Source organism: Macadamia integrifolia, unplaced genomic scaffold (assembly GCF_013358625.1).
Source record: "Macadamia integrifolia cultivar HAES 741 unplaced genomic scaffold, SCU_Mint_v3 scaffold368, whole genome shotgun sequence".
Lineage (NCBI taxonomy): Eukaryota > Viridiplantae > Streptophyta > Magnoliopsida > Proteales > Proteaceae > Macadamia > Macadamia integrifolia.
In genome coordinates, this window is record NW_024869721.1 from 443,908 (window position 1) to 459,721 (window position 15,814).

General features: G+C 36.2%; 1 protein-coding gene across 1 annotated transcript in view; it reads right to left on the bottom strand.

Annotated features, from left to right (window-relative positions):
• Positions 1-7,294: 7,294 nt before the first annotated feature.
• LOC122068297 (DExH-box ATP-dependent RNA helicase DExH3) overlaps positions 7,295-15,814 on the bottom strand; it is a 45,715-nt gene continuing 37,195 nt past the window's right edge. The window contains exons 13-19 of the mRNA XM_042632173.1: positions 14,505-14,574; positions 14,265-14,413; positions 12,867-13,175; positions 12,706-12,765; positions 8,909-9,061; positions 8,713-8,823; positions 7,295-8,297 (exon numbers count right to left, since the gene is read on the bottom strand). Of these exons, the coding sequence (XP_042488107.1) occupies positions 7,812-8,297; positions 8,713-8,823; positions 8,909-9,061; positions 12,706-12,765; positions 12,867-13,175; positions 14,265-14,413; positions 14,505-14,574 (1,338 nt within the window). The 3' untranslated portion in view covers positions 7,295-7,811. The remainder of the gene's footprint in view (positions 8,298-8,712; positions 8,824-8,908; positions 9,062-12,705; positions 12,766-12,866; positions 13,176-14,264; positions 14,414-14,504; positions 14,575-15,814) is intronic.

Below are 15,814 nucleotides of genomic sequence, written 5' to 3' on the forward strand. Positions count from 1 at the left end.
CCACACAATCTCCAATTTGTTTTAACCATCTAAGCAACCCACGGATGGGTTCCTCTTGAGAGATCTAAGGCACAAGAAATAGAATTTTTTTTTAAGATGTTTCTGCATAGCCTTAGCATCAGCCTCACCATGCAGTCCAAGACGCAATGCCCTGCGACCAGCTAGCAACAACAAATACTCTCCTTCTTGGGTGGATGGACCAGCCAGGATCCCTATGGATTACGTGGCCAATCTTCTTGGCCTTAGCCACCATAGTTCATGGCTGATGCCGAGGGTGAGAACATTAGTGAGCTGTTTAGGGTTTTCAAGTACTTTTACAGCGATTTCCCTAGGCAATGATGTTGTTTCTCTTGGTACATTGGTTGCTTGGCGTCGGATTAATTTTTGGATGTTTGTTTTATATTCACTTGTCTTATTGGTTGTGGCTACAACATTTTTTTATGGAAGTTTATTCCCTAGTCTGGAAGATCTTGTCAATGGAAAGTATAACAACATGATCATATCCTTGATTTTAAATATTCCGTACTCAAACCTTGTGTATCTCATGTCATTTATCTGAATGATTTTTTGTTTACCAAAAATAAAAATGAAAAACAAAAACAAAAAGACACTCATAAAAAAAAATGCAAATACAATAAAAGACAAGGTTCAAATTGGATAAAAGGATCCAAAAAAAAAAAAAAATTTCTTTGGAAGGAAAAAAAGTCTTCAATGACTTGAAAGTGCAAAGAGAAGACATTGATACTTAGCATGGTTCTAAATAGAATGGAATGGTGAGACAATGTTCTATGTGTTGTCAAATTCTTATACCTAGAATTTGTATAATACAAACATACATCGAGTACATATGTTAATACTTTTACTCCATTGTCACAAAGTTAGACTTTAGTACATATGATGGTTTTTTATTATGCAAAAGCACAATATTCATATATATATAAATATATAAAAGTGAAATTTTCATTTAAACATCATTGTCCATCTTTTTTTTTTTTTTAAATTAAAACACTAAATATATAGTGTATTGCCTATTTTATGTATATAAAAATGAGCATGATCTACTAGCTTTATCCACATGGATGTATTTATTTATTGGATTCATTGGAAACTCTACCTAAATTCATTTATGAATTCATAAAAGGAACATAGTCTGAATTATTTCTAGTTAATCACGATAGATCCCACAATTTAGAGAGGACTCTGATCCTCTTATCAAAAGCTATGGCAAACAAAATGGTCTTAACCCCAAATTACTTTCTTTTATAATCCTAGATCATCTAAAATAATTATTAATTAGTTGTACACTACATAATATGGAATCAAAATGATTTCTAGGAAAAAATAATTTTAATTTATCATTAGAGGGTCTATAGTAATTCTCCTATTACATAGAAAAGTTGCAAATACTTACAAGATGAAAGGAGAGAGAGAGAGAGAGAGAGAGAGAGAGAGAGAGAGAGAGAGATTTAATAAAAAGTGCCCTTTTCTTAGGAAGCTAGAACTCAAAAATTATAAAGCATTTATTTAGGAAGTCATTCAAAGGTATGATTGTAAGATTTGCAAGGTTAGTGACAATCGTGATTTTGTGACCATTAGTCAATCTCTGTTTTTCTCTCTTGTTTTGTGTCTGTATTGTTGGTCTCAATCCAATCACCCCGACTGAAGAGGATCTGAATCTATTTTTTTATGGGGTTTGTTGAGATCTCATCTACAAAACGAAGACATAATTAATGTGCATTAATTCCTTCTTTTGTTTAACTATCCGAAAGTAGCTCAGCTCAACAACCCATATAAAATTTGGGCAAATTGAATTAAGGAAACCCATCATCCTTATAGAAAGACAGAAATGCCCATATTTTTATGATCATTAGAATTATGTTTCAAGGGGTAATTTGTCTTTTGACGAGTAGTAGTTATCAGGTCCCTATTTATGTACAAAAACGTTTAGTAAATCTAGCACTCGGTGAAGCTCATTGAAGAGAAACTTTTTTAAGACTTGGGAGGACCCGACCCAATCCTACTCAACATCAAGCCGGAATGGGTACAAGTACAACAATAGATTAAAGATGGGGCATGTTGTTTTTCATATATAGCAATTAATTGTTTCCAATATATTTGTAGGAAGAAAGTTTTCTGTCCGAGAGGGCGGCACTTTGTCCTGCCTCTTGAGCCCTTATGTTTGTCACTCTCTTTTTTCCTCTAAAATAACATTCATGTCCCCTATAGATTGAACAAGAAGGACAAGGGGCGCTGTTGGGTCCCAGAGAGTACAAGAGCCATGCTATCAGACAAAGAACACTTCCCCATATTCAAATTCAAGATTGGGAACTACTACCATATCTAGTATAAATTTTGAAAATTGATTTATTTACCTTGAGATGAGTTAGTCAAAATCAAGGATGAAGGTTTTCATTTGGCCCAAGTTTCACTGGGTTCATTGAAAGGGTTCCCTCAAACAAAGACTTTTTTCCTAGGGCAAATGTTCTACACCCCATTTGCTTTACCTAAGTGTTCTCACATTGATTTTATTATATGGGAAAAGAAGCCTAAAGGTAGCATGGCCCTTGCGCTCAGACATAAGGGGGCAAATTGTGAATGCCCCACCCCTCATGTAAGGCCGAAATCCCACTCATGTTGATGCTTGTATGTGCATTTTCCTATTGGCCTATACTTACGTAGGGGTCACACTGCCTTTCAAAGAACCTCTCCCTTAATATATATTTTTTAAAAAATTGATGTACTTCCTACTCCTTCCCGCAATTTGAGGAATCAGGTTGGATTAGGTTGAATTGGTGGGTTCGAATTGGTATTGGCCTTGTCCAATCCCAATTCTTAGTCAATACTATATCACTAGATTGGTAGTAACGAAGGCCAATAAGGTATTTAAAAAAAAATGTTTCTAATAACAACCAAGGGATTTCAATCCAATTTGGGTTGATTCGGATCATAATTAGATTGATATTTGCCCTATCCGATCCCAAGACTGATTCAAATATCTTAAACCTTGCTCCATCTTCCCTACCATTGTACCATTGTTCTAACCCTCATTGGTTTGCTTGGGGATTCATTCCTAAGTGCATTGTGATGTAGTGTGCAGGTCTTTCTGAAAACATTCTCTATAGTGAGTGAAGTTGCACGATGAATATCAGATGATCGAAACGACCTTGGGACATGTGCCCAAATACTCTCTGCCATCTAATGCTCACTATATGGGCGCACTCGCTTCAAAGAATAACCGCTTCCTACACTAGTACCAATAAAAATCACAAGAAAACATCCACATGCATCATTTGAAACCATTTTCCCTATATGGGTTTGGAAATTGAAGTCTTGGAGATGCAGTCCTACACCAAATTTTACATACCATATCAAAGGAATTGGTAAATATGACACCCCCCGACATTGATTTCCCAGCAAACAAGCAAGAAAGAAATGAGTGACACTTGTTTGGGTCCCCAAACCCCATAGAGACGTACCTGCATGCATTGAAAGTTGAAACTTAGAAGTTCGAAAAGAAAACATAAAAACAAGTTTAACCCACGAGACATGTTTCATGTTGTTATTAATAAGTTATAGGGATAAGACAGAAGCTGCTGAGGTGCCGTACAATCATTTCCACCGCAGCATGTCAACAAACTCACCCTTTTCTTCTTCTTCTTCTTCTTCTTCTTCTTCTTCTTCTTCTCCTTCTTCTTTAATAACTAATTAAAGTCTTTCTAGATTGAGACTATGTAAGTTTTGGTTAACTACGCTTTTTAATTAACTAATAATTATTAGAGATCGAATATGATCAGGTCTAGATATCACCTGACTAGATACAGAAATTGATGTGAAATAATCTGGACTACTTGATTATATCTTTAACTTTTGAAGTTTAGACTTCTCTTTCACTATTGAATTTTCAAGAACCCCTCAACATCATTAGTTACTTAATTTTTTTTTATTAATTAAATATCTATTTAAATTAGATAAATTATGGTCTAGATTATCTAGATTCGGATTCAGATACCCTCTGACTTGATACAAATATCCCTAACTTAATGAATGTGAATCAATCGGTTCCATTTAAGATACAAAATACAAAACCCAAAACTGAATCAACTCGGTTCAATTCAATTTCAGTTTTGTATTTAGTTTAGGTCCTATTTTTTGTTTTTTGCGCCAACTTTTTACATGTTTACCAACAAATAAATCTTATTTATTGGGGTCATAATTCAACTAATTTTTCCAAACATTAAAAAGGAATAAAATTTATCATTCACATTCTATTTTAAATGGCCGGTTTCGAGTTCTGTTTTCGGTTAGAGTTCTAAATTGACACCCAATCTAACTTGGTTCTTTATCTCGATCTACAAGTAAGAGACCTAAGTAATATGACTGAAATATCCTTCCATGAAGGTGAGGGTAATTTTGTAGTCACACATTGGGCAGTATAGTTAATTTGGAGCATTTGATGAATGTATAATGGCAAGGCAAGGAAAGAAATTGAACCTGATTGTGGATTAGGTGAGGGGTGCATGGATCCTTCTAAGATATTGGAAGAGCGCGTCTGGAGTAAACTTCTAAAAAAGCAAGCTAAGAACAGTCTCATACAAGCACACCATGGGCAAGCATGAACACATTTAATTCATGATCCATGGGATGGGCATTTTTTAATTTAAATATTATTACTAATCAAAGTATGAAAACAAAAAGAGATTATTAAACTAAGAAGTATGGGAGAATAAACAAAAAATAATTTGACTTGGTTTTTTTTTTTCTGGTAAAATAATTTGACTTGATTGCAATAAGAGTGCCTTGATGAGAGGAAGGATTTTATTTTATTTTTTGATATTTGATGAAAGGATTTTGATTTAAAAATGGATATTGGAGATCAGATCAGGCTGTGATGATCTTGATTTGATTGCTCGATCTTGACTGATCTTTAGTTTGATATTTTGAGATATCTTTCAATGAAATTCTTCTTCAGCTATTTAGAAGCTAATATTATTTAGCATAAAAAAAAATTTTAACTGCAAAAACTAGTAAGTAATAACTGTTAGGATAAAGTTTTCCTTGATCTACAGTGAGGTTCACCGTGTGATCCTGGGGTCGATAACCCCCTACCCAATTCCCTTTGGATCTTGCTCCTGTGTCCTGATCCCCCGCAGAGAATGGAATGGTTTTTTTCCATGGGTGCATAGAAAGTCGGTCTTACAACTATCAATTTGTTACTCTACATCTATCAATCAAACCTATCAATTGGGACCATTTCCTTGATGATTTAGATATTCTATCCGTACCAACCAAAAGAACCTATCAATGGAATTGACTTCCTCATAAAATTAAAAAAAAAAGGAATTAATTTTTTTCTAACCACTAAAATCTACTCTCAAGCATACATTAATTTAAGTAAATTGTAAGATTTAATTTAAATTTCTAGGTGGGGATCATCATGTTTTTCTATATATTAATTTCAAAACTAGTATTAAATAATATCTAGTACAACTCTACATAAAATGCTAATTAGTTTATAATTATCATCAACCTATATAAATCACAATATCTCCCTATATGATAAATTAAAAACATCTTAATATAAAATTGAAAAATTAAAACAAAGAATAAAGGATTTTTCACACTTTCTTAGCAATATATTGCCATTGTCATTCCAAGTTTTAAGTTTCTATTACAAATAGGAGAAAATCTTGATTTTTGTTTTTGGTCAAAAAAAGGTGGAGAAATGCCTCCACTAGCAAAGAAAGTCTTGACTCATAATACAATTTTTTTATTCAAAATTTGATCCGTTCATTAATATCATGAACTATCCATACAACTTATTAGGGTAGATATTGGACATGCCGAATCGAGAGATTTGAAAGAAAATAGCAGGAATGACTTTTTCAAGAGAAGAGAGAGAGAGACAAACACAACACTGGGCACAACGCTAGCCTTTACCCATCTTAATATTACTAGTCTTTATGCACAACGCTAGCCTTTACCCATCTTAATATTACTAGTCTTTACCCAACTTAATATTATTTAAAGCAAAAGGAGCTGTCTCTTGCAATTTTATTATGAAAGAGCCGAGGCTTTAACATAATTTTGTCTCAGGTATGTCTCCTTTGGCCAAGAAATGGTTTTTAGAATATTAACACTAACCAAGGGAAAAAAAAATATGAGTTAAATGATTTTTTATTTTTTTTTTAACCCTTTCTATCATAGGGACCACCACTTAAGGTTTCCCACTCCTTCCATCCACCACATGCTCATTGCAGGGGTACCCCACTAATTAAGGAGGTGATCCGTGGGAAGTGCTTAATAAAGAGCTAAAAGCTGCCCACCATCAGTCTCACAGTCTCACGTGCATTCCACACAACCCACACGATTTGTCAATATTTTTAGCAACCCATTTGTTAAAATAAATAAATAAATAAAATAAAATAAAATTCACTGTTCTAACAATTGATATTAGACATAAGACCCGATATTTTATTTAAGAGGGAAGATTCTCTAAAAGGCCCCGTGGTCCCTACACTAATGTAGGGGCCAATGGAAGCTCACACAGAAACATCAATAATTATAAAATTTCTCCTTCATAGGGATAGGACGATTACTTCACACTCCCTATTGATTCCATCCATTTCTCTCTCCATGAGTCAATAATGTATCTCTAAGAAATGCCCCCAAACATATGTTTCTTACAAGAATCTAAATTTCATCAGTTATTGAATAAATGCCTAAGATTCAAAAAATTTGGAACCACTCGAAACTGACCTCAGAGATGATTTGTGGGCAGAATAATTCTACCTTTAAAAAAATATTTTAAAAATGAGTAAGGGTCCCATGAAAAGATTACAGATCATCCATGAATGGTGCAAGGAGATACAGAGGTGAAGATGTGAATGTCTGCCATTTTTTCAAATAAAAATAAAATATTTTAACTCCAATAAAATGCAGAATTTGAATAGCTCAATCACGATTTTAATTGGAGACTTTTTTTTTCTGGATTGAGTTATCTGTCTGATTGCCGTAACATTCCCTAGCTCCTCCCAATATCTCTCTCCTTCCACAATAGGGGCAGATATGTCATTTCATAGGAAAGGAAGAGGGTAAAATAGGGTTTTTCTTGTTGATTCGTCATATATAAAATATTTGTTACATTAAGATTTATTTCCTTTTGAGAGAGATTCTGGGTAGCCCTACTTCCTGTAGAAACAAATTAGCAGTTGCATCAAATATTAGTGACTGTTCTAGACCCCGCAGTAGGGAAGCCTCATGCATTGTGTTGCTCTTTATTGAATAAGAGTGACCATTCATCCAAATCATTTTCTATTTTAAATTTCAAAGCTATTTTATACAAAGGTTATTGGTCATGCACTAGTACTGTTAAGGGAGAATTCAACTGTGCAATGGACAATGCAAGTGAAAACTCAAATGGCACATTGATCACATCACTTTAATTTTGCAGCCCTGTAACATAAAATACATCTTCCATAGCTTGAACCTCATAATTCGACACAAGCAGCAGATGATTTGATAGTGTCAATGCTTCAGAGATTCCATCATCTCCTTCAACATGGAATGAATATTAATGAGAACTTATGTGAGCCTCCTTCCAGGCCGGGCAGACACCCTCCAGAAACATACAGCTGATGCCTCTACCTCACCAACCAACAATGCACCGCACATGGCGATTCCCCATGCTTGAGGTAAGGGTGATGAAAGAACAGATCACATATGGCCCTTGTATCACCAAGGCAATCAACAAATCCAGGAAATATCGCAATATATAATTGACAAGCTTCACAAAATGATGTGTTTGTAACCTATCATCGACCAGAGTGACGTTTGGATGTCCTGCGTTTCCCCAACAGTTTAAGCATGTTGTCGGTGATGTCAAGAGGGGAATTGTCATCTTCATCCCTGCTGTTGTCCGAGGTGTGTGTCAACCATGCCAATGCCTCTATCGCAGCATCTCTCTCTGCAAGCTGCTTGTTTCTCTTGGGCTTCCCAACAAATTGCATCCCTTTGAATTCCACCAGGGCCCTGAATTCATTGGTCTTTAGGTGTTTTGCTTTGTACTTGGGAGGGGTGTGACCAGCTCTCGTCAGCAGTGTTTGAAGCAAGCTCTTAGGATTTGTTCCATCCTTGGTAAAGTTGTTGCTGCTATTTCCATCATCACTAACAACCCTAGCTTTTTTGCTTTCACGGCCGAATACAAACCTACCTTCACATTGATCTGATGCAACCAGCTCTTGCACAGCAAGCATGAGGTACTTGCCTTCCTTGTGGATGTCAAGGCTTGGATCTTGAAGCTGCATACCACAAGATTAGTAAAACTGGATATGTGTCAAAATATTGTATGTTGTATTTTTATCCAGTATTCCAGAATTGAAGGCACAGTTCAAAATTTTCATTTTGATCCTAATGCTGGAACAATATAGAAGTCCTGCTTAGATAGAAAGCCAAGTTTATTTTCTTGAATCTGGTTCAAACATGAACTACTTCAGGATACAATCATTATAAATTGGACAAATTTAAACTTGGCCGTAACCTTTCCAACTATAGTTGAAACCAACTCCTACCCCCCCCCCCCTTTTTTTCCTTTTTTTCCCTTCCTAATTAATGAAAATGCGGATTCCAATCATGCAGTTGAAGGTTCTGTAAGAATAGTAGTACATAGAATCCCAACCAAAATATATGTTCCCAACAACTGTGGCTCAAATTTACCTTCCTGTGGAGAAGCTTGTCCAATTCCTCCTTGAGGTTCCAATAGCAATCTGCCAAACTAGGATCCATGAAGAAATCAATATAACCTTCCAACATTTTCAGATGTCCAGCCTGAAATTTAAGGACATGTTAATTCACTTGTTTTGTGTTCAGACAAGTTTAATTCTCTTCAATAGAAGTCGGCATAAAAAATTACCGAAACCCCAGGGCTAAGAGAACCGCCAAAAAGGATTAGTGCTGAATCAGATACACCAGTGGAATCACGTATGAAAATGGCATTGACCTTGACTTTCTCTCCAAATACCAACCAAGGGTATGGGATTGTCTGATATCGTGCGTTCACGGAGTTCTAGAGCAGATCGACAGAGTAAGATAAACAGCACAACTCATGAAAGAAACAAAAAAATATTCATCACAAATGAACATGACCTATAACAACAATACAAACTAACTCCTGAGAAGAAGGAAAAGAATTGCAAGCTGCTTCATGAGTTGAGTAATTCCTTCATCCACTGTCCGAATCATAACTGTCACGGCGGCTAAGTGACCCAAGGTGTTGGAGGGGTACTAGGCGATAAGGCGACCGCCTAGGCACCCTAGTAATGCAGTATATTTCTATATAAAATATAGCAATGATAATTTTTGAAGCCATATCGATGCATGTAATGTAATTATGCTAGTAATGACCTAATATGAGAAAACCAATATATAATAAACAAAGCATGGGATATAATATAAGCAAATTCATCAACAAAACAATACAATAAACATAAATCAACGTAAACTCGTGAAGTGTCAACAAGGCATGTTATCGCCATGGACCCAAGAAAGACCCTAGATGCCTAGGTGATGCCTTGACAACTATGGTCCAAATTTATGCAATTTAGGACAATCTACTAAAAACAATATGAATTATCCTAATAAAGATGGTCCAGTGATTGGGTGGACCAAAATCAACAAAACAGCCCACTAATCAGGTCAGACGATGCAGAATATCATGGAGAATCCATAGATTCATAATGAAATGTGACCAATAATACATAAAGCAGCAAACCACTATGCACTTTGGAGGTCCCTCCCCCCTCCAGCCCCAACTGTCTTCCTCTCTTTAAATTAAATACAGAGTTGATTAAGCAAATCACCAGATATGGTGGCCAAGCATATTGATAAATAAATGCATATCCATTTTGAACCACACAGATGCACATAAAACCTAAGAATCCGAGCGTTCTTTCATAGGCCAAATGGTCCATCCATATTTATGAGTAGAAACTTTTTTTTTGGGGGGGGGGTGGATGTGGGGTTAGACAAGTAGAACCTATAGTTCCACGCAACTATCACCAGAGAGTGAGTGGATGCATAAACACACGTAGTAGAATTCTACACATTTATTTAGGCCTCTCATATCATCAGACCTAGTCACATGACGAGTTCATAGGAATAAACCCAACAGATTTTTTGGACCATCAAGACCCTATTTCATGTATTTTGGATTTTTCCTTTCATAATTAGTGCAGGAAGATATGCAGGATGGATTAGATTTCATTACAAATATATATGAAGGAACACGCCGAGGAAAGAGAATAGAAGAAGGGAGAAATTTGATTGTTTAGAATCCATGGCAAAGTAAAATTGATCCAGTTAAAAAGAACAAGAAGTCCAGCAGTAAATGAAGCCATCAAATTGGTCCAAGAATTGACCATTATTTTAATTTTGGAGAGTTCAATGGGCTACACTACACAGGTCGTGGGCTTAGTATTTTTTAGTTTTCTGTTGTAATGGGCCAATTTTACAAGCCCAAATATTAGGGATTTGAGGTCTATATGAGATTAGTGTTAGTTTCTATTTTAGTAAGTTGTAGTATTAATTTTAGTAGTATTTCTAGAAGGGTTGGATAGATATGCTACAATCCAACCATAGTATCTATTTTGTAATTTTCTAGATAGTTTCTATTTTGTAGAGAGAGACCAGATAATCATACCAAATATAGAGGGTTTCCTCTTTTCTTTTTTTTCATTTTTTCATTTTTTTTTTAGGGGCCATAAACCACCCTTACGAATTGAGTTATTGAGAAATTGGGTTTTCCCCTCTTTGGGTCAGTAGTGAATCTGTCCTTGGACACTGGTGATGCAGTCCCAACCTTGTTGTGATTCAACAGGTTAGGTTGGTGGTGAAGCCATTCCTGCAGGCCTTGGTGGTGATTCCAAGGTCATATACCCCTCTGCCTTCCCTTCCTGTTATCGTATTCTTCTTAGTCTGTCTTCTTTCTTCTATTCTACTAACGTCCTTTTTTTAGATTAGATCTATCATCTCCTCTCCTTGCACAAAACTTTCCAGTTTTTCTTATCTTGAGTTTTTATTCTAATCTCTAACCATTATCAATTTCTTATCAGTTACAGTTTTTACTGTTGACACACCCGTTTAGTCCATCACTTCCAAGTTCTGTTCACAGTATACAGCCTAGTCTGAGTGCTGTTACAGCATTGCTTTCATTCATATTTTCTATTATCATGCTAGTTCCTATTAGCTGGATTACTTGCTAATTCTATTCAGCCTAGTTACTAATACAGTCCTTTGTTTCTATTTTGAACCCTACTTGCTATTCCTTGGTTTAATCACTCTTTCTGTGGTTACTAAAACAGAGTTTCTACTTTCAGCAACTTACAATTTTGGTAACCTTTTAATTTCTCCAAATTTGGTTCCTACAGGCAATTTTCCAATAGTTACTAAATCTGGATTTTCTATTTCAACTTTTAGCATCTCCTTGATATCTTAAATTCTTGACCATTAGATCAACACAGATTTTACAGACTTGTTCTCCTTGACAAATAGACCATTCAACCAGAATTTCACGCATCTGCGTTGTTCCTATATGCTATACCTGCGATCTTGGCTCAAGCTAATCTCCCACTTTACTTCAATGGTTCAAGATTAGCACTATTTTATTTAGTATCAGAGCTATGGAGGGACAGCAGAGCCACTACATTGACGGGATGCTATTGAGGGTTGTTGAATTCTACCACTGATTGAAGGAAGATCGTGTGGATCTCATTCGGCATCACTGCAGAAGCCGTGGACGATTTTTTTTTTCCCTTAAGAAGGGGAGAGTTGATGTAGTTCAAAAGAACAAGGACAGCAGCAAATGAGACCATCAAACTGGGCCAAGAATGGACCAATATGTTTGATTTGGAATGTCAATTGGTTATATAGGTCATGGGCTTAGTATTTTCAGTTTTCTATTATAACGGTCAATTCTATAAGCCCAAATATTAGGGATTTAAGGTCTATGAGGGATCAGTGTTAGTTTCTATTTTAGTAAGTTGTATTCTTTATTTTAGTAGTGTTTTGAGAAGGTTTGGATAGATATGCTACAATCCAGCCATACTTTTGGTCATTTTTGCCGCAGATATCTGGGGACGCTAAAACAATCAACACTTGACAAACTAAATTGAATGGTTATTGGACTGAAATTTGCATGTGGAATAGGATTATTGGGTGTCGAGATCTAAGGATGGCAACAATTGACACATCAACTGTCATACAACTGACCAGGTAATTTTTTTCATTTGGATTTGAATTATCCTATCCTGATTGACAAACAGGTTGGTTTTTATGCTTGCAACTGGACTCCGCATAGGTGTTAACCAAACAGCCCAGCATAGGTGCTAACCAATCTAAATATGTAACAAGATCAAGATAAACAAACAATTACACTGGTCTACTCCATATGAACCCTAAAAAACATAAATCACACCAGCGTAACTACAAAAGAGAAAGTTTTCGTTGTTTTGCATTGACAAATAAATTAGGTCACCAGAGACTTTAAAAAATATTATTTGTTGTTGTGCAGCTGAATGGTTTGGAGAAGAGTCTAACATGCTAGCCAACAAATTAAAAGAATGTGCCAATGGAAATGAAACTTAAAATGTAGTGATACAACCCACATGTAAATTTTCCTAATATTTAATATGTTGGTGGAAAGAACAAACTTACTGCATATAGTAGAACCTGGCCATCATCCATAGTTTTGAAAGACATAGAAGTCTCCCTGTGCTACATGTGGAAGGAAATTTTGCAAAATTTTCATGTCAGAGGGATTTTTTACATTAAATGTCGGGAGAAACAAAATTAATAAATAACTAATAAATACTTACCACAACAGATGCTATGCCAGGAAAGAGGCCAGAACAGATAATAGCACGAACCAGCGACTGATTGTGGCTTAAACTATTATTGCTGCTGGCATCTGCATCTAATAAACCAGATTCCTTTAAAATGAAGTTAAATTGCTTCCTGAGAGAATGGATAGCCTTAAGAGTCTGAGCAGAGAGGAAATTCCGCCAGCAATATTCATAAGCCGACCCTTCTCTTTCTGCATCTTTCCATCCTTCATAAGCACGGACAAGAGCCATATGATCACTGTAGTCTTTCGCAGAGAATCTTGACTTTGCTGTCCCTGCTAACTGACAAGAAAAATATAGGAATCAGTAGTTCTCATTGAGCTTCCCCCAAATTTTAGGCAGTTCAAAATATTCTTTAAATGCAAACACCAATCCCCAGCATACTTTGCTTTACCTTAAAGAACAAGAGGAAAGTAAATAGCATGAACAAGAAAGTTCAATGCATAAAATCCTTCTTGTGTAAGGAACTACAGTAACTTTATTTAGTCAGAAGGTGAGATGCTGAGGATGTCAGTCTTGCCTGTCTCACCCATCATGAAGTTTATGACCTCGCGAGCAAATGACATTTTCAAGGTTTACATTTTTAAGTTCAACCAGCTCAAGACTGCCTCTATACTTGTGGGCCCAGTTGTGATCATTTGTGGGTCCATCACACTGACTTAAGTTGGAGCATGGTTAAAGATCTCGCTAACATCTCTCTTTTCAGATTTTCCGAGAAGAGATGACAGGCAATACACAAAATCAACAGTATCGAGACCTCGGCGATATGTTGCCAAATCTCGACCCCATCTCATCGAGAAACAGCCCAAAACTCACCTCTCACTAACTTTGAAGGAAAAAACATATTGTTGATGGGATTTTGGTGCTTTTTCCTACCAAACTTCATTCCTACACTACATGTAGTATATCTACATGTGTTATGTAATATGTATTGTACCTATGTAGTTATGTGGCTTATCTTATGTCATTTCAATGTATGTGAATGTGACTCTTCAGTCATCACTCATCAATCATCAATGTTTTTTGAAACATAGCTGTTTCATTGCTTCTTTCTTTATCATAATATTACATTATTGTGTGCATATGGGTGGGTGAGAACTGCCAAACACAAACAGTATATATATATATATATATACACACACATATATATATATATATATATATAAAATAATTGTTATACTGAAATCCACATAAATGAAAGGAAATCAGATAAGGGGGGAAGGGGATTGAGATTTGAGGTGGTAATGTTTGAGAATGAAATACTAATCCAGTATTAAGAACCTTAAGCTACTCTAATGGGGAGGTCATCATTTAATAAAGCAAGAAACAAACACATGCACATGCATGAAAAGGCTATACAAATGAACTTACATCCTTCTTGTCTTGAGGCAACAAAAAGGGATCCCTGACACTAAGTCCAGCCACTATCGTAAGAATAGGATCAAAACAACGAAAGATGGCACCCATGATAAGCATCTTTCCAAGCTTTGGATCTACTGGAAGCATTGCTAGAAACTCTCCTGAGAGGGGGGGGGGGAAAGAAAAGAAAAACAGAATCAGGAAGACTGGTCTTTCATTTACACTCCCAAGAAAGATATTAAGAACCGTTACCAAGGTTTGTCAGATTCTCCTTCTCATCTAAAGCTCCAATCATCTTTAAAAAGTCAACTGCATTCTGGACCTGCCAACACATTGATGTAGCCAATTCAAATGTATGAGAGAGAGAGAGAGAGAGACATTAATGAAATAAAAATTGCACATAGCAGATTACATTTCATGTTACAACATGCAATAAATCTTTTTGTTCTTATCAGTGTACCATAAGAATCCACAATAAGGACAAAAATTGTACCTCTCTAGAATCATGCCAAGGACGGCATACAAAAATCACCAACATTGGTGCACATGCAAAAGGGTAATCTGGCATTTAATTGACATATGGCATTCTGTACACCACTAATCTATTTCTCCCCCTCCCCTATCTGTGATCTGTACTATATAGGAAGAGATGAACTTGCATATTCTCAGGTCTCCACTCTTACCATCAAAATATTCTATGGTTCCTCTCTTTCAAAGAATCCCAACCAATAGCAAAAGGAATCAACAGCTACAGGATCAAGCCTTTCATGTGAAACAGGACTCAAGTCCCAAGGGGAGGGAATCTTCCAGCTCAAGGAACTAGCAGAAAGCTATATCAACAAGCCCCTTCATCTTTGACTGAATGGGAATGCATGGAGAGGAGTTAGAAGGATTGTAACCCCGCAGCGTCAGGGAATTGATCTTACTTGAAAAGAAGCATTCAACTCCTCCTTACTCTCGAATAAGCTTTAATGATATTGGATTCTTCCTCAAGCTTGGAATGGATCTTACCGGAATCCCAACCAAGAAAAAGGAATCAACAGCCACAGGATCAAGCCTTGCACTTCAAACAGGACACAAGGCCCAAGGTAAGGGAATCTTCCAGCTTAAGGACCTAACAGAGAGCTATATTCTTGCCTCCCCCACCCCGACTGCTTCACATTGTACCATTTTTTAATCTACAACTAGAAACGACATTTCACAAGCTCCCAATCATTTAAGGCCCTCATAAACACCAAAACCCACACCACCAGAAATTTCCTAGATTCAAAGAGGCCTCTATTTGGTAAATCCTCTCAAGGTACCAGACAACTAACTTTAGCCTACAGGTCAACAACTCCCCACTCCACCAAATCGTCAACACTCAATTGGCCCTTAATATCTTACATATTTTCTCAAAGTGCTTAGAAAGAAAAAGCATAATACAGAAGCTTATTAACATTCACATCAACTTATTCTGTTGAACAACCTGTTAGGAAGGACCATTGGATGTTGGATCTCCATGCATCCACCCCAGTATTTCTGCTAAAATTGAATCTTGCACTGGGTAGTAAAAAAATTGA